Below are 23,380 nucleotides of genomic sequence, written 5' to 3' on the forward strand. Positions count from 1 at the left end.
TCAAAGTTCGTCAATATGTTGCAGTGAGACAGTTTACTGTCAACCTCTGAGGTGGAATGGAAGAGCTAAACATGTGGAAACAATTATTAGCACCCCTCACTTAATGAAAGAATAAACATAATGGTTAGACACAAAAAATAATTAATATCAATGCAGTTGCTTTTTAACTATGCTTTAATACAATTATAAAAATAAAAATAAAAACTTATGGAACAGGTCTTTGCTGACATGGTGCGTACCACACTCAACATGGACCAGAGGAAGAGAAGAAAAGAATTCTCTCAGGATATTAGAAATAAAATGATAGACAAGAATGTTAAAGGTAAAAGCTAACAGTTGTTCAGAACTTTAACATCCATGGGACTGCAGCCATCCTCCCTGGATGCGGCCATAGGAAGAAAATCGATGACAAATCAAAGAGGCGGATAATATCAATGCTAAGTAATGAGTCCAGAAAAACATTTACAGAGATTAGAGGTGAACTTCAAGCTAAAGCAACATTGATGTTGCATCATCTGTCATTGCCAGTGTGAATTCTCAGTCATCCGGGTCATGGTAACCACAAACAGTCAAAAACAGGCTTAGATTGGAAGGCTGTTGAAGAATGTTGCCTTCTTAAACAATGGCATCTGCTATAGTGAACTTAATGTAAGATGACCAAGGTAGACATCATTGTTAAAAACAGACTACATGTTGGCAAGTCACAAAACTTGATAATGTCCTTTGGACAGATGAGACGAAAATGGAACCTTTTTATCAAAGCATACCAGCTATTCGGTCATAGATGGAAAAATGAAGCATATCAAGGGAAGAACACCATCCCTACTGTGAAATATGGATGAGACTCTGTTATGTTCTTAGGCTGCTTTGCTTCATCTGTCCCAGGGGGTCTGAATCTCTGCTGGGTCCAATAAAAGCTCCAGACTATCAAAGGATTATATTAGGGGTGGAACGGTTCACAAAAGCCACGGTTCGGTTCGTTTCACGGTTTCACGGTCATGGTTTTCGGTTCGGTATATGTTGATTGTTAGCCTGACATGTTGGTCTATTGCTGTTAGCATTAACAAAACGTGTTGCACAATGCTTGCACACTATTGCACTTTTATCCACAACTTTCTTTCCGCCGTTGTCGTAGGTCACTCTAAATGCAAAGTGGTCCCATACAGCAGACCTACAGTATAAAGTGCTGCTGGCGCATCTTCCAACTCCTGTTCTTTTCCACTCACCATACCCACACAATTCTCCACAACAACTGATTTTTTTCTGCTACATCCGGCTACGCTGCTTCGCTTCTTCTTCTTGTTTACTACTGGTGGTTGGCTTTGGTCGCAGTACCGCCACCTTCTGCTCTGGAGTGTACACGCTTCGCCTATGAGAAAAAGGAGCAGCGAATGAACCGAACGCAACACACGCAAATCGAACCGAGACAGTCGAACTGAACAGTTCGGACGGTTTTTAAAAACCGGTCCATCCCTAGATTATATTAAGAGTGTAACTCCATACCTTAAGAGCTACTGTGGTGAGACATTTGGATACATCTCTGCTCCAACACACCTGAAATAAGGCTAAATTAGTTGGTCATTAAGTTTTGTGAAGGTCTGGTTTTTAACCGATTATATGTTGAAGACAGGATAGATCTTAAAGGACAGGACAGGGGCCCTCAGGGACAGGAGTTAAAGACCTTTGCTTTAAACTAACCTTTGAATTTGAAGATGACTGAAATCATCACAGGTGTTACAGTTTTTTTTCTCTTAAAAACCAAATGAATGAAGAAGGTTCCTGTCATTCCAGACCAACCCACATGAAGGAACTCGTGGTCATCACTTGATGTCTGCTGTGAGTCTCGTGCTCGTAGAAATCCGGACGTCACTGTCAGTGTGGCATTCAGGTTAAATGATAGTGGTTCATTCCTGTAATGCTTTAGATTCCAGGTTAACATGATAATAACTTGGTCTTCAAATGATAACTTAACATGATTTCTTCCAGACTATTGTTTGTTGGTTAACTATCATAAAAAATATGCAGGTAATATTTATGTCATGAAATTACACCTTAAAGCTTGTTGTTACCTTATTAAGTCTCCTGATTTTTCAAAATTCACGTTTTTTTTCTTTATACTAATTAATTTATCTAGCCAAGCAAAACCTTAATTTTGTTTTACCTCAAATGTTTAAATAATCCCTTAAAAAGGATTGAAAGTTCAACCAAAGCAGAAATAAATCCTCATATCACATCCCGAAATCAAAACAAGAGGATAATCCATGGATTACAAGCTTCACAGTTTACTTTTCACTGGATTAACCCACTATCTGATTAAAACCAACACATTTCTGAAACCAAACGTGATCAGAAACACGATTAACGTAGAGAAGTGTTAAAGAAAGCAAAATGATAAAATATTTGATGAATGCGGGATATAAAATCAAAGAATTACGGCAGTGCTCGTTTCGCTTCCACCGGCTCCTTAAGCTGCACTTTACTAATACCGTATATTTAAGCTTTTCTAAAGTGTGGTAAACTACATATTTGTTGCAACACAAAATAAGTTTTATGAAAGCACATATTCTTTGCAGAATCCTTGAGAGATTATAAAAAAAAAACTACAAAACATACATCACATGATATCTTTTTATTGGAAAAAAAAGGATGGTGGATACCTTATTACCTTAAGTGCACAAATCAGAAATCATATACAATGTCCTGCAGTTAGTATTTAGATTTTTCATGTCTGGAATGTTGCCTGATGCTAAAAGTCAAATATTATTGAATATCATGTTTTGAATCAAAAGAGAGAAAAAAAAAATCTATACATCTACTTTTTTTGTATCCAAGAGTAACAGAGTTCCGGTAAGCCTAAAAAATTCTGAGATTTCCAGCAATACTCTCTAGTATAGATACAGGTGTAACATCACTCTGGGAATCCCAGAGCTTTATATACATGCATGCATACATAAATACATACATACATACAGACACGCATGCATGCATATTTATTTAATTTTACACTTTTTCAACCACTTTTCTCATTAATAGCCTTATATTTTTTATCAAAACTATTAATGTCAGAAAAATAATACATGCACAGAACATTTAGAGTGATGCAGAATAAAACAGTTAATTTTAATGAAAAAAAATTGTATAAGACTAATTAAATACATTTTTTGGGTCCAAAATATATAACTATTTATTTCACAAAAGGATTCTGCACAAACGGTATTAGAAATTAAAGTTACGTGAACTGAGGCTTGTCCAGTCCCTAGTAGCTTTATGAAAGCCCTGAGAAATGGCTCTGTTCTCTGTAGATCTCAAATAGATGTAAAAAATCAGTAGAGCTCTTGAGCATTTATTCCAACTTACGGAAGCAAAGGGGCTCAGCGGCACTGCTTCTGAACAGGCCAATTAAAAGTCTGCTAATAATAATTTTAATTGAACTTTATTGATCTAACATTGGAGAGATTTACCTCTGCATTTAACCCATCCCCTTGGAGAGCAGTGGGCTACAATCGTGGGGAGTCCAGGGAGCAATCGGGGGTTAAGGGTCTTGCTCAGAGAGTGGCAGTCTGTGGGAGTGGGTTTCGAATATGATGTGATATAAACATTAAAATGCTAACATTTTGCAATAGAATGGCAAACTGATGGAACAAATGTGCACAGGGCATGACTTGCTTGCCGGAAGGAGTTAAACTCTAGCTATTACCTATTACTAACTTCTTGATGGTTTTCTTTCCAATCTGATTATTGTCTTTAATATAGAACATCAAGTGTAACAACAGCTGCGACGTGATAGTTGAAATTTAGATAATCAGATGTTCAAATAAAACAGTGGTGTATCTAAAAAGCTATAAAAGTCAAAAGAAAACGTTCTTTCCTTGAAGCATGAGGACATGTTGGCATTGTACCACACATTTCAAATAGCTCCAAAGGTTCAAATGTGGATTCCACAGATAGTTTGAACAGTAGCTGGTGCTTCTTGTCACTTCATCAGTGCAGCTGGCTGGCTCCAGGGCCCCTGCGATAACACAATCTGTCCATCAGAGGATGGAGCACATCTATAGTAACAACACAGGGACCACAAGAAACAAGGCACCAGATGAGAAGATATAAAGGGCGAGACTAAACCTGCTTGTTATGTAATACTGTGACAGCATAACATGAGGCGGCTGTAGAAATACTACTTTCTTAACGCTGTTAAACTACACCGGATGCTTTTCTCAAAGCATGCATGAAAGGGACTTTGAAGCAGCTGAGTGAAACACATTTCCTGAAAACATACACCGTTCTACAAGCTACGACAGGGAGAATCTTTCACCTTTACGGTCAAAACGTGCTGTGGAGACACATATCACTGCTACTATACATCATAGCCAGACATCCATCCATCCATCCATCTATTTTCTTACCGATTATTCCAAGTGGTGTCGCGAGGGGTGCTGGTGCCTATCTCCAGCTGTCAGTGGGTGAGAGGCGGGGTTCATAGCCAGACATCTATAGATTAATTAAGAATTAATCTCAGTCTTGGCTTTTATTGGTGTCTAATAATCTGTTTTCAAATATTTTTCACTTAGAGAATGAAACTTACTTGGTGAACTATTCAATATGTGATATAATTTTCTCTTTACTACAAAGTCTGTCATTCTTATTATGTATATATAAATATACTGTATATATCCGCACAGAAGGAAGATAAGGAATATTTTCAGTCTTTTCCGGAGAGCTGCAGCTTTTGTTGGAGAGGAAAAAACACCAGTGTGCTTTAGGTTTAACAGGGCAAAACAGGTATGGGAACATAAAGATATCTTTCTCCCGTATCTGCTCTCAGATCACTATCTAGCCGTGTGACTCTCATCCACGTGTTACACAACTGAGCCAGCAGCAAAGTGATTGGCTAGAGAGAAACAGGCCCCATCAGTAAATCACTCCACAGTAAGGACAATAGGTCAAACAGGAGATGTTTTTTTATGATAAATCACTTTGGTAATTAACATGATCTTCAAAAATAAATGCATTAGCAGAAAGTATCAAAACTTTCTGCTTGATCTTTACCAGATTTAGTTTAAAGTTATTGGCTTTGTTTAACTCCTCTGCAACCATTTGCCTGAAATTATGTCAGTTATCAAAGTTATTTTTGAAGGCTTTGTTTGAGTACATACAGTATATCTTTACCTGAAACAAGTCATAAGACATGAGAACATTTTAACAACTCCAAGAATGAACCTGAGGGGATAACAGTCAGCCAGGAAGAGCTGCTGGTAGCTTCTTGCTGCGTTCCATTTACTCCGATGTTGAAACTTAGATGAACCATATTGTGGTTGCATGTGGGTTTATCAGTAAGATTTGTCGACTGAGGATTTTAATGGCAGATCTGCCAAACTACTGTTAGCTGCAGCAACATGCTCACCTAAGAAGCAAGGTTGTCAAAAATATTAATACTTTTTCCTATTGTTAATTTTAGATTTCTGAATTATTTGTACATTAAAACAAGAATGCCTCAGACATCTCTAAAGTATTCTCTGATTGTGTTTTATTTGGGTTATTAATGTTGCACTTATTTGCACACTTCCATAATTCTGCTGAGAAACCATGCTCTGCAATGAGATTGAAAAAGGTGAGTTTTTTGTTATAATAAAAATATTTTCTAATGCCTTTCTTTTTTTTATTCCAACAGAATCAATAATGGTGTTGAGTATCAAATAATTCCTTGGCGTCAATTTCAATTTTAGAATAGACAACCTTGCTAAGGAAGTTGTACAGTATTATGTGTGTATAAGATTTGTTGAGACATAAATTGTTTTGGGTTCAGGATTCTTAAGCTCTAACTGAATTTACTAAAAGTTTTATATTGATTGTGCCATATGGGATTTTGAGGTCAGGGTTCAGTGAGAGAGTTCTTACTTTGCCACTTAGCATTCTGTTCTGTGGAGATGCCATTTATTTTTTTAAGATATAACTTTGGAAATTGCTAACCTGCTGAGAAAATGTAATAATGAGTAGGTTTTAGATTTACTTCTACACCACATTATTCTGGGACTGCTCCTGTGGCGGCCGGCCCATAGGGGGCGCTGGGACACCGCCCTCCCTGATAAGAAGAGAGAAACTTAAAATATATTTTTACAAATTAACTCATAAATGTCAGTTTTACTCTCTAGAGTGTGTACCTATAAGCAAAACAAATTATATAAACTACATTACCCTACCTACTGTCATTCATTTGTGGATTTCCACAGACAGACTTCTACCGTCTCTGACTTGGGGCTCTGATTAGACTGCCCCACATGTGCAGAGAATCTGCCAATCATGTACTATTGCTAGGTGAATTTATTAATTTAATGGCCAATCAGCATCTCAGAATTTTATGGTCTTGGGGCTCTGAAAATACTGCCCTTTAACAAGCTTCTGCACCCAATGCGCAGGTGCAGACAATTAGAGGGACGATGGCGAACGTAACGAGCGAGATGCAACTTCGACCAAATTCGGTGAGATCCTTATTTATCTACCCGTTTGCCAGAAGAACATCCCTGTTGTAGGGTATGAAAATTTCATGTCATGGTTATTGTGACCAAAATCATCACTGTTCCTGTTATTATATAGTAAATTAAATCATTACTGTTAAATTGTATTTATTGTCCAATTGTTTATTTGAATTCTTATTCTGGATTAGTTGGAGACATACACTAGGCTATATCAGCCCCACCAAAAATATTTTTCGCCAGCCGCCACTGGACAGCTCCTGTTGAATCTTACCCCATTTACACTACCCTTGAAAAACCGTGCCGAGACCGGTCCGAGCTCAGTAACTGAGATAACTTATCGTGTGTAAATGGAAAGCAAACTGAACTGAAACGAGCTAGACACAACCGGACCAAGCTAACTGCAGACAAGTTCCTGAGGTGGGCTGGGCTCGGTTTTTCCCTGGCTCGGTTCTCTGATAACAAGAGTGCATGAGCAGAACGCGTCATCTCCATCTGGCTGCACATCCCGATTCATACTCCATTCCAGTAGTTGGCGGTAATGCCCCTCCGGAAGTTGCTTGCCAACCAACACAAAACAGAAGAAGAATAACTATAAACAACAATCGAAATCTTCTCCATGCAACATTTTGATTTGCTTGATTCAGTCCTTCTTCGTCTTCTTCTTGTGTTTTATGGTGGTTGGAAAACAACTTTTGGTGCATTACCGCCACCAACTGCATTGATTTTCTCCTTCAAAACTGGCAGTAATACCGCAGATCGTCACTAGGAGGCGAGGAGTCGAGATAGCGTGATGTGTAAACGGTTGTCAGAACCGAGCTCGGCCTGGTTAACTGATCCGAGCTCGGACCGGTCTTGGCATGGATCGGTTTTTCAAGGGTAGGGTAGATGGGGTATTTGTTTGTGGAATGAAGGGATATTCAGCAGAACCTTCTGACCTGATTCGCTCAAGCAAGTTTTTGTGATCGCCTACCAAAGTTTGGTTCTAGCCAATCACAGTAGCCAGTAAAAAAGCAGCAGACGCCATTAGAAAGCACTTATATACTTAATCACTTATATTGTTATTCTCTTGTTGTTCCTCTTTTAGAGGTGGAATTGTTAACCCTAACCAAAAAAATGTGATAGCATCAGCAACATGCATCTCCTTCTGCGCTGCCATGTTTACTGCGTTTGGCTGTGGGCTTGGTTTCTCTTGCTTTTGACACAGCTTTATGTCCCGCCTTAAACAAAAATTCTGCAATATGATTGGATTACCTTTTCTGGGCAGAATCAATTGGACATGTGTTTTTTAATTCACAAATACAGCAAGAATCCAGATTGTAGGCAAGGTTTGGATGAGAATTAAAACCGGATACAAAACAAAACCTTCAACCAAATGTTTTAGCTGAAAAGATAGCAACTTAATTTAATCCTTTCAGGTTTCATGACAAAGCACATAAAAATAAAAATATATATTTGTAATACTGTTTTAGAATGTCTCCTCTCATCCTATTTTGACATAAATGTTGGTCTGAATATAGGTAAATAAAGTTGATTTTATTTAACACGTGAAGTTTGCATTTTACTTTGTAACTGACGTGTTTGTATTGTGGTGAAGGTTATACATTTCTAAAGGCCTGGTTTTCTGAAGGGTTGGTGTTTTTAAAACAGATGCAAACATGTTTGTATTTGCAGAGCTATTACATTCAATTCCATTTATCCACATAGTGCCAACTCAAAACACATGCCATCTCAAGGTACTTAACAAAGACAATTCACCCAGATCATACAGTGAGATTGATTCAAAGTTTTCTTTCTAAGAACCGGCCTGGCTCCAACATCTATAAACAAAGGTTTTGATGGCAGCAGCACAGCCGATGTTTCTCTCCAGGATGGAGTTACTGCCAAACAAGAACAGAACAGATGAAGCCATTGTGATGGGAAAGGCAGAGAGACCATAAAGTCAGAGGTTGAACAAACAAATATTGTTGAATGGAAGAATAGAGATGGGATGAAAAAGGGTCCTTATGTCCTTCAGCAGTCTAAGCCTATATCAGCTAAACTATAAAGATAGCATGAAATTTGACCCACTCTAACTATAAGCTTTACCAAAAAGGAGAGCCTTGCCTTAAAAGTAGGAAGGGTGGGTGTGCGGGTGGCGCAGCGGTCAGTGCGCACAACCCATGTACAGATGCCTTAGTCCTCGACGTGCCGACGTTTGGTGATCCTTGGCCACATGTCTCTCCCCTTTTCTCATATCCCCTTTCCTTTGAGCCTACTTTGAAAAAACGAGCCACTAGTTTTGCAAAAACTCAAAAAAAAAAAAGGGAGGAAGGGTGTCTGCCTCACGCGTTAAAACTGGTAGTTGGTAAAACAAAACCATGCTTTAAGTTTTATATTCCTATACCTCCTATACAATTCTGTAGCAATCTTTGTAGATTGCCCACAGCAGACCCAGTTATTGCATGTAATAAAAAAAAAAATGGACGAGCAATTAAGTACCTCTTATTTGGAAAAAATCAGACCCTAAGTGCTTTAATGTTGGTTCACGTCACAATTTTGATCTTATTTTCCTTTTTCCATATTCAAAATCAACTGACAGGAATAAAGGAATATGCTTTATGAGTTCCTTCAAGGGTCAATTAAACATCAGCTGGTTAATTTAGAAAGTAGGCCAACCTGCCAAGAGTTAAGCTCAGCATGAGAGAGTAAGTAAACCTTCATTTGTATGGACTGATCTGAAGCATAATGTAATTAATGCAACATTGTTGTTGCACTTTTAAAATTTTTGTTGGAGTGTCACAGTTGTGCAGTTAAAAACTGTGTCTCAGAGGTGGGATACAGATGCGGATCAGAATGTTGCATCATGAGCCTAAACAAGGCAGTTCAAGATGACTAGTAAAGAGGAGCGGCACTAGCCTAGTAAACTATCCCTACCTGCCAGCGTTCAAAATCATTTTTGCCTGCGAGTGGTCTAGCCTCGATCAATGCCCCAGGCCCTAGAACTGACGGGCCAATCCCAACACAGAGATGTGTTTTGAATTTTTGGATGCAAAGGGGGTGGGGTTTTGAGGGTGTGACGAAAAAGCTGCACGACGCTGGAGAAAGAACAACAAGGAAGATGGCGACAACCATTGAACAGTAGCATGGACTGCGGCAGCAGCAGCTTTCAATGGAGCGCTCCATTGAAAGTTAAAAGTTCTCTTTTCTGTTGCTGCTGTTCAATAAAAGTATCTTATAAGATTATTTGAGGGGAGAATATTATACATTAAAGCATCACTATATGGCCCATTGTTGTCGGAAAATTTTTATCTCTCTTCTATTATATATTAATTTATCTTATTTACTCACTATAAAAGTTTTCACTCAGTCTGTTTCTCTCTCAAGGTCACACCATTCTCTGAAGGATGGTGTTTGTAGACCAGACATAGCTTCTTCCCATAACAAACCAGATTCTTTCTCAAGGTTTATTCATTACATGAAACTGTTTAACCAAAGTGTCTGTAATTTGTTTTAACTTTGACTACTTTTGCATTGTTGTTAGTAAGGGGGGACGTAAGTAAGTAAGGAGAGAACAGGGCAGAATGCTGTGCCATTAGGGCTGTATGATGAACTGTTCTCTCTTTGCAAAGATATGAATAAATGTGTCGACTGAGTGAAATCCATCAATCTCCGTTTATTTAACTAGGATGAATAGTTGAATACTTTTTTCCCACGACACCATTTACCGATTTAATGCGTGATTAAAAAAAACAATTTCCTAAGCTGAGAGGACCGCGGCAACCAGCGGACCTCCGAGGCTAACAGCAGCCAGGGCTAACCGCAGGGTGTGTGAATGACTGCTGGAGATTTTTGACTCAGCTTTGGAATCAGTTTTGGAAGGATTAGATTTGGGGTTTTCGTTGAAACATGAGCAGAGGCTCTAGCCTCATTCATTTTTAAGAAGGACGTATTCACGGTTTTACCATCAGGCTGTTTGTTTACACTCTTCCACCTGCTTTCTGTCGCTTTTACTACGTCACAGTCAGTTGCGCTCATTGGTCATAGCGTTGGCCAATAGGCACAGACATGGTTTAAAAAAACAATCTTCCGATGTCTCATTCATTGGGGTCAGACTAAATTACACATTTAATCTCACAAACTTTCTATGCCAGATGCCCTACTTCTGTAATTTTAACTCAGGAGACTTACACCACTACTCTATGAACGACCCCTTATTTCAGGTTCTAAAGAACCAAAATTACTGACATTAAGAAGCTACTTTTGAAAAATGTATATTCTTTTTCAATTTTATTGTTATTTATTTCCTGGATACCAAGAAGTCAGCTTTTGCTGTCTGCCAGGTGTATTCAAAGACAGCGAAGGTACTAGCATTTTTTAAAGTGCAGGGTGATAGGAAATATAACCTTCGCTCAGTGGGCCTATATAAAAACTGTCAAAACGAACTTGCATGAGAGGCATAATTAACAGTGTAAAACAAACAAAAAAGCAAATCTTTGTGAAATCCTCAGCCTAGCATGCATTTATAGGAATCATAAAGTTATAGGGGTTTCATGTCTATGCTGGAAGAGGGAGGGTCATTCAAAGTTGTCAAAATGTTTTTTCCTCTTGTCATGTGGCTCCTCCAAGGCCCCATCACTTGTCACAGGTTTTTTTTTCAACGGTCACGTACTGATGCAACACATGATACCGACACTACATCAGGGCTGAAGGCGGGCCAACCTGCTTTCATATCAGCTTCAGTCATCTCCTAAACATCAGGCTTTCAACCATTCAGGATTTCACTTTAAAATTAGGACAAATTCATGTCTCCAGCACCTTTTAATGGCTTGCAGACAAAGTTGGGAAGATCACAGTAAACTTTTACCTATATGATTATATAATTGTAATATATCTAGTATTTTAATTATTATATATCTGTAACTGCAATTCGAGTTTAAGAAAAATGTGATTGTAGTCTCACAGTAGAAGCCATCTACATCAAAGTGACTTTCGGAAAAACAACATTTTCATCAATCAAACTTAAACGTTGTGTCACAAAGTCAGAGCGAGTGTTTTCCTGCAGGCTATAATAGATCACTGTAAACCATCAGTAGCTGCAGGAAGTTAACGAAAATAAAACCAGCTGCACAAGGAGAAGAATTCAACAGAAACATCCCAGAGATCACAAGTTCTCTCGTTTTTAAAGACGACTGGAGACTTTCTTCAGATAAATCGTAGAAATTCACCAGCAGGTGACCTAAAATAATCAGTATTTGAATAATTGGGAAATAAAAAGTATTATAAGTTACTTCGGCTTCTCTGTGTACCAATAGGTGAACAGCAGAGGGCAATATTTCTTCAGTCTATCCACTAAAAAATGTTTTTTTGTTTTTTTTTTTTAAATAAGAAAAATAAAAAGCAAAAAAGTAAACAATAATAATAAAACATCATTATTTTGCATTTTTTCTTTTTCTATTGTGAAGCTGCCTGTGAGCTTTAAATAACGTGGGTAATAACACCATTTTATATGAAATAAATCATATCTAAGTTGACTAACTTTTAATATTTAAAAAAAAAACACCTTTAGGATATAATCAAAGACTGATGTTCCAACTAAACCAACATCAAAACAGGAATTATTAATTCTGTTCCTCTCAGATGCTCATAATTGAGAAATGTTTTGAATATATGTTCACCAATCATTAATATGCTGTTTCTTTAAGTGTCAGCCTCCTGATGGTGCAACGGTTGTTAGGAGCATTCTAATGTAATCCATGCAGACTAAACTGTAAATTCTCTATACACTGAGACCAGTATTACTATTCAGTACAAATGGTCCTCTAATGCAAAATGCATGTCAAACTGTCATTGCAACATAAATTGTTCTAAATATCTCTGAGTATTTCTTGGAACAGTTGTCCTCTGTCACCTAGAGGTGTTTGTCCGAATACTAATTGGAGCACAAGAAAGAGTCCCATTGATGATGAGCACAATGAATGAGCAACACAAGCAAAAACAGAGGAATCCTATCACTGCATCCTTTTTTTCCCCACACACACACACACTGGCCGGTGTTTGCGTGTTCACCGCCTGCTGTCTGTACTGAGACAGTGACCCTCACAATGGTGCTTTTGTACGAGGCGAATAGAGGCAGAGGAAATCAGATCCAACTAAACATCTTCTCCAGCTGTCACTCCCAGACCAGTCTGGGCAAAACAAATGCGTCTAAATTCACATTTTTTTAAACTTGACCCCAATCATAAAGATTTTTTTTTATCCAAAAACCACATTTGCATGAACCTATCATGGAAAAATGTATTTTAATTAATTTGTGTTGAGTTTTGCATAACCTTTTCCATCCAACTTCTATTGTTTTGCTTCAGGCATGTTTAAGCAACACTACTTGCAGGCTTCATTCTAGCAACTGAAGGAAATGAAGGAGAACCTTCTTTCCCCTTTAAGACTGACATTGTTTTTGTAGTCCCAGGTCCGGATTTGAGTTATTTTAGATTTGTTCAAAGTCTTATGAGGAAGTTACAAATGTGAAAAAATCACTTGGCATGATATTATATAAATTAAGATGAGTTGGCCACAAAGATTAAAGATAAGCTGACAAAGTAAAGCCAATTAAAAGATAATACCTATAAGGTATTTAAAATATTTTTTTCAAATTCAAAATCATTGTTATGAATATATTAGGCACTTATTTACACAAGAGTTAATAAGTTCATTAAAGACATGGAGTTTGAAGGATGTTCAATATCAGTGATCCTTTTCTCTAAAGGTTATATTGAGAACTGAACCTGTGTTCAGATTAAATAATACTACTTCAGCGATAGTATCTAGGTGTTACTTTATTGTATGTCTCGTTCCATGTCTGTTGGTTGTGCTGTTCTTTTCACATCTCTTTGCAGGTGATGAAGCAAACTGAAAATGTTTATCATTATCTCCCTTTTTATCTCCTCTTTCTTTAATTTTTTCTCCTTTTTTTCTGTTTTCCTCTTCTGTTCTACTTACATTGCAGTGTCCATATAATCTGTAAAACTCCCTGCATGATTATAATAAATCAATTTATATGCATGAAACAAGCGGAACACTGTGGTGATAGCCCAACTGCTCCACTTGTGAAAGTAAAATCTGTTGGGCTCTTTTTGGCATCAAGACAATTCTTTTTATTGCCACATTGCCAGACAGGACACTGTTAAAAAAAAGAAGATAGAAGTGAACATGTAAAGCCCTGCTTGTAAGTGTAACTGGATCATCAATAAGTAACAGTAACAAATCAAGATAACAGTTTTAATTTGAACTGCTGTAATATTTTTATACCAGTTTAAATGAGCAACAACTATGAGACGTTTTTGATTGGCTCTTAACCTATGGTCTTCAGTCAATATGGATACCTACCTTCACATAACAGCCTTACACTTCTATCAATTATCTCCTCCCACCTTAAAGGCCATAATCTAAAGAATTTAAAGGCAGAAACAAAAAAACATATGAGGTCCCACCACAAGGATATTATTTTTTTCCCATTAATCAAGATCAGACTAGTAACCATTAAGTCTGACCATCAAAATTCAATTCTCCTGACTTGAAAAGAGTGCCGTACAAGTAGAGGCCATTTACCAATTAAATTACATGCTTTCATAAAGTTACCCAACTTTTCTATCTACCTCTGTTAGTAACGTGAATGTGACTCCAGACCCTTGGAAACCCAGAGCTTATCTCATGCCCACAGAGTTTCCAATAATCCACTATACTTACTTTCATATTTAGCTGTATGGTGTTACAAGGATGTATTCTCCTTTCATACCAGAACTGCTTAGTTCCCGAAGGGCAGCCAAAGAGCAGTGTGATGGCACATTTCATCAAGCTGTTTTATGGCAAACAAGGGTTAATAGTTGATATTAGTTTGTCATGACCGACTGATAATGGTGAGCTAAATTCAGCCATTAATTACCAGAAGTTGTGTGCAGTTAGCTACTCTAAAAAGTCATAAAAAAGAGCCCCTGACTGGGTACCTGGAATCAGTTCAACCCAAACCATTATCCGCTCCTAAGCCAAATGGAAGAAAATGAGCATAACATAGAAAACCTTTATGTTCTGCAAATTCAAACAAATATAGAAAAAATAGAAGAAATATGGATATATTAATTGCATTTCATCTCATGACATGAAAATAAATGTTGTGTTTATATCTACTAACTTATTTTTCTGTGTTTTAATTCTTTCTTAGTCAACAATATATTTCAATGCTGATGACAATGGAAAATGTTTGATGTGTAAAAGATGATGGCTGTTCCAGAGGATAAACTGTAAACCAACCAGTAAATATAACTTCTGCCATGCATAGGTAAATTAAAACTCATTTTCAGATAGAATAGAACAAAACAGAATAGAATAGAATAGAATAGAATAGAACAGAATAGAATAGAATACAATAAAATAGAACAGAATAGAATAGAATAGAATATCACACAGAGTCACAACATCACTTAAAAATCCACACAGGAAAACATGGAAAAAAAAATCTTGTAGCAATAAAATGCACATTTAAACACAATTATATTTTTACATTGATATTTTGGTGACTGTGATGTTGCTAGTTTGCCTTTAACCACAAGCATTCATAGATTCAGTCCCTGTTAAGGTTTGATTTGGCTTTTGTTTTTTTTACCATTAGTTTAATCTTTTTGCAATCAGCTTTTTATTTCCACTGTGGTCACTTTACAGTTTATACCACAAAACGGGAAAACAGAAAGAAAGCGTGTGACTGTCAGATCGTCATTGGGTCATTAACATCTGGAGCAGAGAGGACAGCCGTCCTGTTTACACATTGTTAATGACAGAGAGGACCTTATGACCAGATAGAGGAAAGTGGGGGGGTGGAACTGAGACAGTTGAACATTCAGCATTCTGACCAAAGAGCCAACAGAAATAAAGGACAGACATGAATTAGTTTGAGAATTATTCACAATATCCTTTATTGGACACCAAGAAGACCTTGCAGTCATGTCGGACAGTACGGGGGGCTGACCGGGAAATTGGACACCAGTTATTCAGGTTTGTCATTTATCTAAAATACAATAGATTTTGAGATTATTAATGGTGGAAAATAAGGAATGTTTTATTTACAGCTGTTTCTGTTATTAACTTTTGTCACTAGCAGTTGTGTTTAGTGAAATCTGAATTAACTTAACATGCTTTCTTTTGCACTACAGGAGCTGAGAGAAATGACCTCCTTCAAAGGGAACTTTGTCAGGATTACTTTTATAACATTAAGTTACTTGTCCTGTACTTCTGCCTCATATAACCCTCACAGAACAGGTACAAATGCTACTTTATGTCATCATAACCAGAATCAATTATGTAATTCATTATTAATTGTTTTTCATTCATGTAATCGTCATTTTAAGTCAAATAATGCTCTTGTCATAGTCAATACAGTAATGTAGAAACATTAAGCATTATATTATTGATCCCATCAGCCTGATTTTGGATATTTCTGATTTTAAATGTGTATTGTAACAGCAAAACCTTCATTTTAGCCATTATCATAGTACAAACATATTAGCAATCTAATTTAACTACTAGTAGATAGTAATAGAAAATAATAATCAATAATATCTAGGAAAAAAAGATATATGTATATATTTCATCCGAGATGGAACAACCAATATAACATATATCTTAGTGGATGGCCTTTCATGAACCGAGGACAGATGGACCCAGTATTCAGGAGAGACAGTCAGTAGGAAAGTTCAAAAGGTTTATTAAAATAAAAACAAAACAAAAGCGGAGCTGTGGCTCGCGGACACTGCAGGCAGGGGGGGCGGGGCACCGCCCAATCTCAGACACTCTAGGGAGGAAACACAGGTAAGTGACCACGATCAACCAATAGAAGATTAACTGTGTTGGTCACTTACCTGGTTTAACAGTCCAGACCACAAGTGTCCCAGTACTGCAGTCCCAGAGGTGATGGTGGAAGCTGATCCTGGTCAGGGATCCAGAACAGACAGGAACAGACAGAAACAGGCAGGATCCAGATCAGGCAGGAACAGAGACAGGTGGCAGGATCCAGACTTCCAGGCATCCACAGACTTCCAGGAGGGTTCAGAGTCTTACTGGGACCAGAAGCATGACCAGGTGGTCACGCACAGGAGCAGACAGGATCAGGTGCAGACAGGCAGGCTCAGTGGAAGAGGGTAGCCGAGACAGGACGTGGAACCGGAACTTGAAGCAGACTTTAAACTGGTCTCCACCCAGGAGCCAGGCTTACTTAGATAAAAACTGAACCCCCCCCCATAATGAGCCAAAAACCCAGAGGACTCCGCAGGGGAGGAACAGTGGACGATCAGGAGACGAGACAAACACTAAAACCCTCTTTCCACTGGCTGCCAGGATCCAGGACATGAACCAAATAAAAACTGAACAGAAAGACTGACAGAAAGACAAGCAATGATCTGGCACTGAATGCTCAGGCTGAACTGAATATAAACCAGAGGAAACAGGTGAGAGGAATTAATTATAATGAGGCAGGGAGGGAAGAGGGCAGGTGAAAGGAATTACTAATTAAGGGAGAGCAAACAGGCCAGATCATGACATGGCCATTATGCATCTTGAACTAATTTCTGTCAAACTACAGATGTGGCTAAACGGAGGATATAGAAGGAGGGCTGGGTGTGAAGTGCCTCATTGGCATTTAAAGAGACATCACCAAAACCAGAGAAAACACCTAAGAATACCTTAGAAAATCAATTAAATAGACACCTAGCCAAAAAGACTATGACACATCAGATCAAAGCATTGCAGTTTCACTAGATATAGACCAAAACTGAATGACATAAATACAAAAAGGGATGATTTTGAAAGCATGATGTGTCTCCTTTAAGTCGTTGACTTAGCAACAATTCCTTCTCTTCTTCAAGCATGGGCTAATAGAGAACAAAAATAAAGCTGGGAGTAGGGTAATATATAAGAAAAAAAAAATAAAAAGTTGCATCTTTGACCATACAGCTAACACAGGTTGGTGTCTTGCTAGATATACCATATCACATGAAATTGCTTTTTATCAGTTTTACACAAAAATACCTTTTTCTACATAGATGACTTGTTTGATATGATATGTTGTTTTACATACAGAACCAGGAACACTAAAGAAGCTTCAGTATCTCCTTGAGCCACCTGTGCAGGTCGAGGTGGCCGGCCGAAGGGGAGATAATGTCACCTTGCCTTGCATCCTCAGAGTCCAACCTAACCACTACAAGATTAAATGGACAAAGCTGGAGTCTGAGAACAACGGGCGTCAAAATATCATAATGATATCGAATGCAAATGCTTTTAAGCCCTACGGCCTGGTGGGACAGCGGGCTTCTCTCCAGAGGGCTCACACCATGGACGCCTCCCTGATGCTTAGGCATCTTGAGCTGGGAGATGATGGCAGGTATCGGTGTGAGCTGATAAATGGCATCGAAGATGAGAACATTCTCATTACTCTGAGGATTGAAGGTAACTAGAAACTCATTTAAATAAAAAAATCTTCATGTAGGTCTTTGATGGTACATTTTTAAGGCAGTACCTTAAGTGCATCAAAAGGGGTTTCAGATCTCTTAAATTTAGTTGATAAGCTATTTCTACTAGAGTTGTGTTTATACCTGCATGGGGGCAGAGTTTTATGAGGGCTTAGGGATAAAAGCTGCCTTTGTTTTTAGGTGTGGTCTTCCCATATCAAAGTAAGCATGGACGTTACAAATTCAACTTCCATGAAGCCAAGCAGGCTTGTGCTGAGCAAGATGGTAAATTAGCCACCTACAATCAGCTTTACAAAGGTATGACTATTAGTCCAAACCTGTACTTCTTATATGTAACATTGCTTGTGCTGTTTGGCCCCCTCACATTAACCTACTTCATCTTGCAGCTTGGACTGCAGGGTTGGACTGGTGCAATGCAGGTTGGATTCATGATGGAACAGTTCATTATCCAATCGTTCATCCACGACCGGTCTGTGGAGGAGAGTTGCCAGCTGGCATTCGCAGTTATGGGCCGAAAAATAAGGACGATGATCGGTTCGATGCTTTCTGCTTTACATCTCAGATATCGGGTAAGTGGGAGAGTAAAGTATGAAAGGAACTTGGCTTTTATCCACCCTGTCCTAAATCTGGATGGATAATCTAATAACTCGCATAACAATTATTGTGTGAGAAAATAAAAAAAAAAGTTCTGTTTAAACATCCAGGCTAATACTAAAAAGAAAAACCCCAACATAACCAACATCATTCAACCTTAAATACTGACTGACTCTTAAATCCTTTTGAGAGTTCCATGCAGTTCAAAGATGTTCAATGAGTTCAATGATGATAATTCTACATGAAAAGAGACAGGAAGATGTACTTAGGATCCGAGGAAAACCGACAGCAAACCGTAGGTTCAAACAACCAATGATGAGACACACATAAAAGGAATCTGCTATCTGAGAGAAAGATGGTTAGCTTGGGATAAACAAATGGGAAAAACTAAGAAAACCTTTTCAAATATACCAACATAACCTATAAGGAAAGCCAAAGAGGGTAGTGGCGGCCTATTGGTTAGGGCATAGAGCTTGAAATCCTGGGGAGTTCAAAATCCACTCACACAGACTGCCACTCTAGGTCTCTGAGTAAGACCCTTAACTCCTGATTGGTCCCTGGACGCCCCACAATGGCAGCCCACTGCTCCCCAAGGGGATGGGTTAAATATAGAGGTAAATTTCTCCAATGTGAGATCAGTAAAGTTAGATTATTATTAATGATTTTTTTTAAAACAAGAATTACGAAAGAGGATTATCCCAACAAAAAAGGCAAACAAAATTAAGATGGCAAACCAAAAATGGCCACAATAATAGAATAAGGCAAGTCCTAAAAAAAAATCAAAGCAAAAAGCTAACGCCCGAAGACGTTACATCCAGAAGCATCGACTGGAACAGGAAGACGACCACTCAACGCGTTTGACCATAACGGGTCAGAGAGGAGGGTTTCCAACCTGTCCTGCTGTCTCTTATGAAATGTTTAATGTTTTTTGGTAACATAGAGTTTAATTCAGAATCTCCCAAAGTTAAACTTTATATAAGATCACTTAACAATTATTTTACAGAAATGTCAGACTTATGCAAGGTATGTTCATTTTTATATAGCCAATACTTATTACCACAGAACAAGACCAAGGAGAAGACAATTGCAAAAAGAATGGAAAGTGTCCCATATATGCCCCCGTTTTGTTTTGTTGCTGGATTTATTTGGGATTGTCATAATATATGCCAACAATGTTTCTCCGATGAGTTATTTCCAGGAAAATTTAAATTATTTATCCTTTTTCAAATTTTTCTGCAGTAAGCCATTTTGTGTTGGTCTGTGAGATAAAATATGAATTGAATAAGGCATATTGATAACTGTGCTGCACAGGTAATCATCAGATAAGGAAGATAAGAAAGAGCTGTATGTATTCTTAATTAAAAGTATGATAACTTGTATCACAACATCAGACTCCTTCAATCCTTTTAATTGATCATTTATCAAATTCAAATTTTAGCTGAAAATAGTCATAAGCAGTAAATAAATGAGCAAAGAGTTCACTAGTTAGAAACATTCAGTATGGAAAGATTCCAAACAGTCAACACAAAATGTCAAATCTTAAACTTTTAATCCCAACATCTCATTTTGTGAATTTTTAATATGTTTTTGTGTCTCTGTCTTGGTGACAAAGGCTCCGTCTACTACATATCAGGATCCTTCTCCTATGACCAGGCAGTGCTGGCCTGCAAGCGTCAGAGATCAGAGTTGGCTTTGGTCGGCCAGCTTTATGCTGCCTGGCGTTTCCAAAAATATGACCAATGTAATGGTGGCTGGCTGAGAGACGGCAGCGTACGATTTCCCATCATCAACCCCAGGAAACACTGTGGAGGCATCCCAGAGGCAGGGGTCCGCTCCTTTGGATTCCCAAGCAAAACAACTCACCTCTATGGAGCTTTTTGCTATAGATAACCCATGTTACAAAGCAAAAGAAATCAGTTTTTATAGGACCTTGGCATCCAAGATTGAAAATGGTTAATAAAGATATTAGAAGCTGCTGAAATATATGGTGTAACAAGAAGTAAAGCAAAATAAGAAGGACATAAAACATTTAACAGTACAGATGAACAATCAACTTAGCCTCTAACAGCTACTTTACTGTTGCGGAAACCTTCCAGAGTTTCAATGTAAAATGTGTTTCTATCCTTCTTCCTGTGAGTGTAATAAAGGGGGATCAAACTTACTTCAAAGACCAATAGAAACCAGAATTATTCAATTTAAAATTAGTTCTAATTGAGTCCTCTAACTATTGTTGTGTTTACCCCTAAGTTGTTTTTAATTTACTTTCATATTTGAGTTTTTTTTATAACCCCATAGCAAAAATATTTGTCAAATTCATACTCGCCTTGATTAAGAATGAGCCTACTCTTAAAAGTCAAGAATGTAACATACTAAAAGAAAATGATGATAGTTTTATCAATGTCACCAGTTGTAATTTAATGTCTCTAATACTGTATATCATTTGCTTATAATTCAGATTTTCTTGTTTTATGCTATAATGATCTCAAGGTGTATCAAATGATTTTTATGTAATAATCATAAAGGGAAAAGTTTGAGTGTCAAGCAAACACATTCTGTACTTAAGTTAGTTAATTGTTGTCTTCTTCCTTTGACAATATAAAGTAAATAAGCAGAATCAGTCTGTAAGCTTGAGAAATTTACAGAAAGTCAGGAATGGGGTAAAATCACTGTAAGTAAAAACATAAATGTCTGAATTGATAAATCTAGGTCAATAAACACGAATAGATGTAAGATTTGTATTTGTTATTTGTCGTCAAATCATTCATATGGCGCATCGGATTTTGTATCTGCGCGAATAAAAGTTACAAAAACAAAAACAAGTACAAATCATCAATTTATGAGTAAGAATCTAAAATTTAAACTTGTGCCATCACAGATGAAAAATCCCAAATCACATATGAGAATCATTGGACAATAAAATATTTTTTTTCTTTAAGTATTTTTTTTGCTTATATTAAGAAGTTTAGAAACCTATGAGTGGGATTTTATTGACCGTTACCTTTTGCATAAATGCAAACTTGGCCCAACGTACTGTAACAAGGATCTTCAGGAGGCCAGCCTGTCATTGGATTTGGAGCGACAAGATATGATGATGATGATTGATGATGATGATGATGATGATGAATAAAAAAGTTCCCCCTGATTGCTCAATACAAAAAGTCGTCCAGTTATGCATTAGGGTGACGTGAGAAACTAAAATTTTCCCAAGAATTACAGATATTATTAAGTACCATAAACTGAGACCAAATCCTCTTAATATAGTTTTCTGAAATGTAAAGAAATTCAAAGGAATTAATTGATTCAGTCATTGAAACATCCTGTATTTCCAACAGTTTGACAGGCAAACCTAAGCATTCTTAACACTTCAGTTGTATATAACATCAGTTTTAGATTAGAAGTGCATTTTATGTAAAATTATACATAAAATAGCCAAAAACATCTTTACCACAGAAGAAAAATGTATGATAATCAACTAGGCCATTATTGAGGGCATGTCCATCCAGTCATTTTCTTCACCCTCTCAGTTCTGTTTAGGGTCTGAGGGGTCGGCAGCCTACCTGCTTGGATATAAATGTCAGAAAGCATCATGCTGAGATTTAAACTAAAGATCTGTGAAGTGCACAAAGGGACGGCGCCATCCAAGCTTTGAATATATTTGTAGTCATGGGCCAATTTTTAATTACCGGTACATTTTTGTTTTTTGTCTGGTTAATTTATATGAGCTATGAAATTTAGGCAGATCTGACACAGCTGCCTTGATAACTCAGTCTGACTCATTATATGTAGAAGAATGGAGAAAAATGTAAGTATGTCACAGATGGCTGACTGTCATGCCAATGGTGACGGCTTCACATCATCAAATCAAATCCATTTTCATCCACTTGTTCACAACAGAATATGTGAAGTTTACCGCATTACGGAAAACAAAACAGTATTTGTGTCTTTACTTTCCTAAAAATTGTTATTCTTTTTTCCCTTGTCTTATAAAGATCTTTTCAAACAAACTGTGATGATAACTAACTCCTCTTGTTCATCCATTAAACCAAACAGCATGTGAAATTAATCAGATTTATTCATTAATCTTCCCATTTTTTTTTTTGTAAAAGAAATATTTAAGAAAAACTGGGAATTAACCTTGCTGCTCTCATACACTAATGATGAAGATCTATAGAGAATTCCTCTGAATGCTGCAAAGCCAGAACCTTCAGTATAAATTGGCCCATTAAGAGAATGAAAGTTTCACCTGTAAAACCACCAGTTGACTGTAATTGGCCTGTAGATTGAAACTGGGACAGAAGTTTAAAGACGTCACAGGTGCTGTTTCCCTAAAATAGTGATTGATTCCCGACATCTGGAGGTTCACTACTTTATTCATACCCTTCAATGAAGAGAAAATCAATTTTGATTTATTTATGGTTTTTGTGTTGTAAATAAATAAAAATAAAAATCACATCTATAAATAAACAGGGACCAAATATCCATTCCTTCATAAAGACTTTAATCATTTTCATAGTTAAAATCAACCGACAGCTTTTAAAAGTATAAATTCCACTTGCTATAAAATGACATTTTCCCTCTTTATTGCATTTTTAGAGAATACATTAATCCTTCATCCATAAAACAAACATTTAATGTGAGCTTTGTTATTTTTTTGTAATACAGTATGCCAGAAAATAATTATGAGCAATATTTGCATCAGCTTCAGAATATGTGCTTTTCCATCATGTAGAAAATTGTCCCATTTTAGCAAGAAAAATGCAAACTTTGGGAAAGTGTAAGAGTTATTATAATACTGTAGAAAAAAGAAACTCATGAAGCCTAAAGAGA

At 37.3% G+C, this 23,380-nt stretch overlaps 1 protein-coding gene across 1 annotated transcript; it reads left to right on the forward strand.

Annotated features, from left to right (window-relative positions):
* The first annotated feature begins 15,193 nt into the window (after positions 1-15,193).
* hapln2 (hyaluronan and proteoglycan link protein 2) lies at positions 15,194-20,714 on the forward strand. Its single transcript, XM_038292389.1, has 6 exons — positions 15,194-15,491; positions 15,650-15,755; positions 17,571-17,936; positions 18,140-18,256; positions 18,346-18,528; positions 20,166-20,714. The coding sequence occupies exons 2-6, from the start codon at positions 15,662-15,664 to the stop codon at positions 20,441-20,443; spliced, it is 1,038 nt and encodes a 345-aa protein (XP_038148317.1). The 5' UTR covers positions 15,194-15,491; positions 15,650-15,661; the 3' UTR covers positions 20,444-20,714.
* Positions 20,715-23,380: the final 2,666 nt, after the last annotated feature.

Source organism: Cyprinodon tularosa, unplaced genomic scaffold (assembly GCF_016077235.1).
Source record: "Cyprinodon tularosa strain WSP-4 unplaced genomic scaffold, ASM1607723v1 ctg311, whole genome shotgun sequence".
NCBI classification, from domain to species: domain Eukaryota; kingdom Metazoa; phylum Chordata; class Actinopteri; order Cyprinodontiformes; family Cyprinodontidae; genus Cyprinodon; species Cyprinodon tularosa.

Coding starts and splice junctions, on each gene's coding strand:
- hapln2 (XM_038292389.1), top strand. CDS start 15,662: ATGACCTCCTTCAAAGGGAACTTTGTCAGGATTACTTTTATAACATTA. Junction 15,756..17,570: donor ATATAACCCTCACAGAACAG/GTACAAATGCTA, acceptor TTTTACATACAG/AACCAGGAACACTAAAGAAG. Junction 17,937..18,139: donor CATTACTCTGAGGATTGAAG/GTAACTAGAAAC, acceptor CTTTGTTTTTAG/GTGTGGTCTTCCCATATCAA.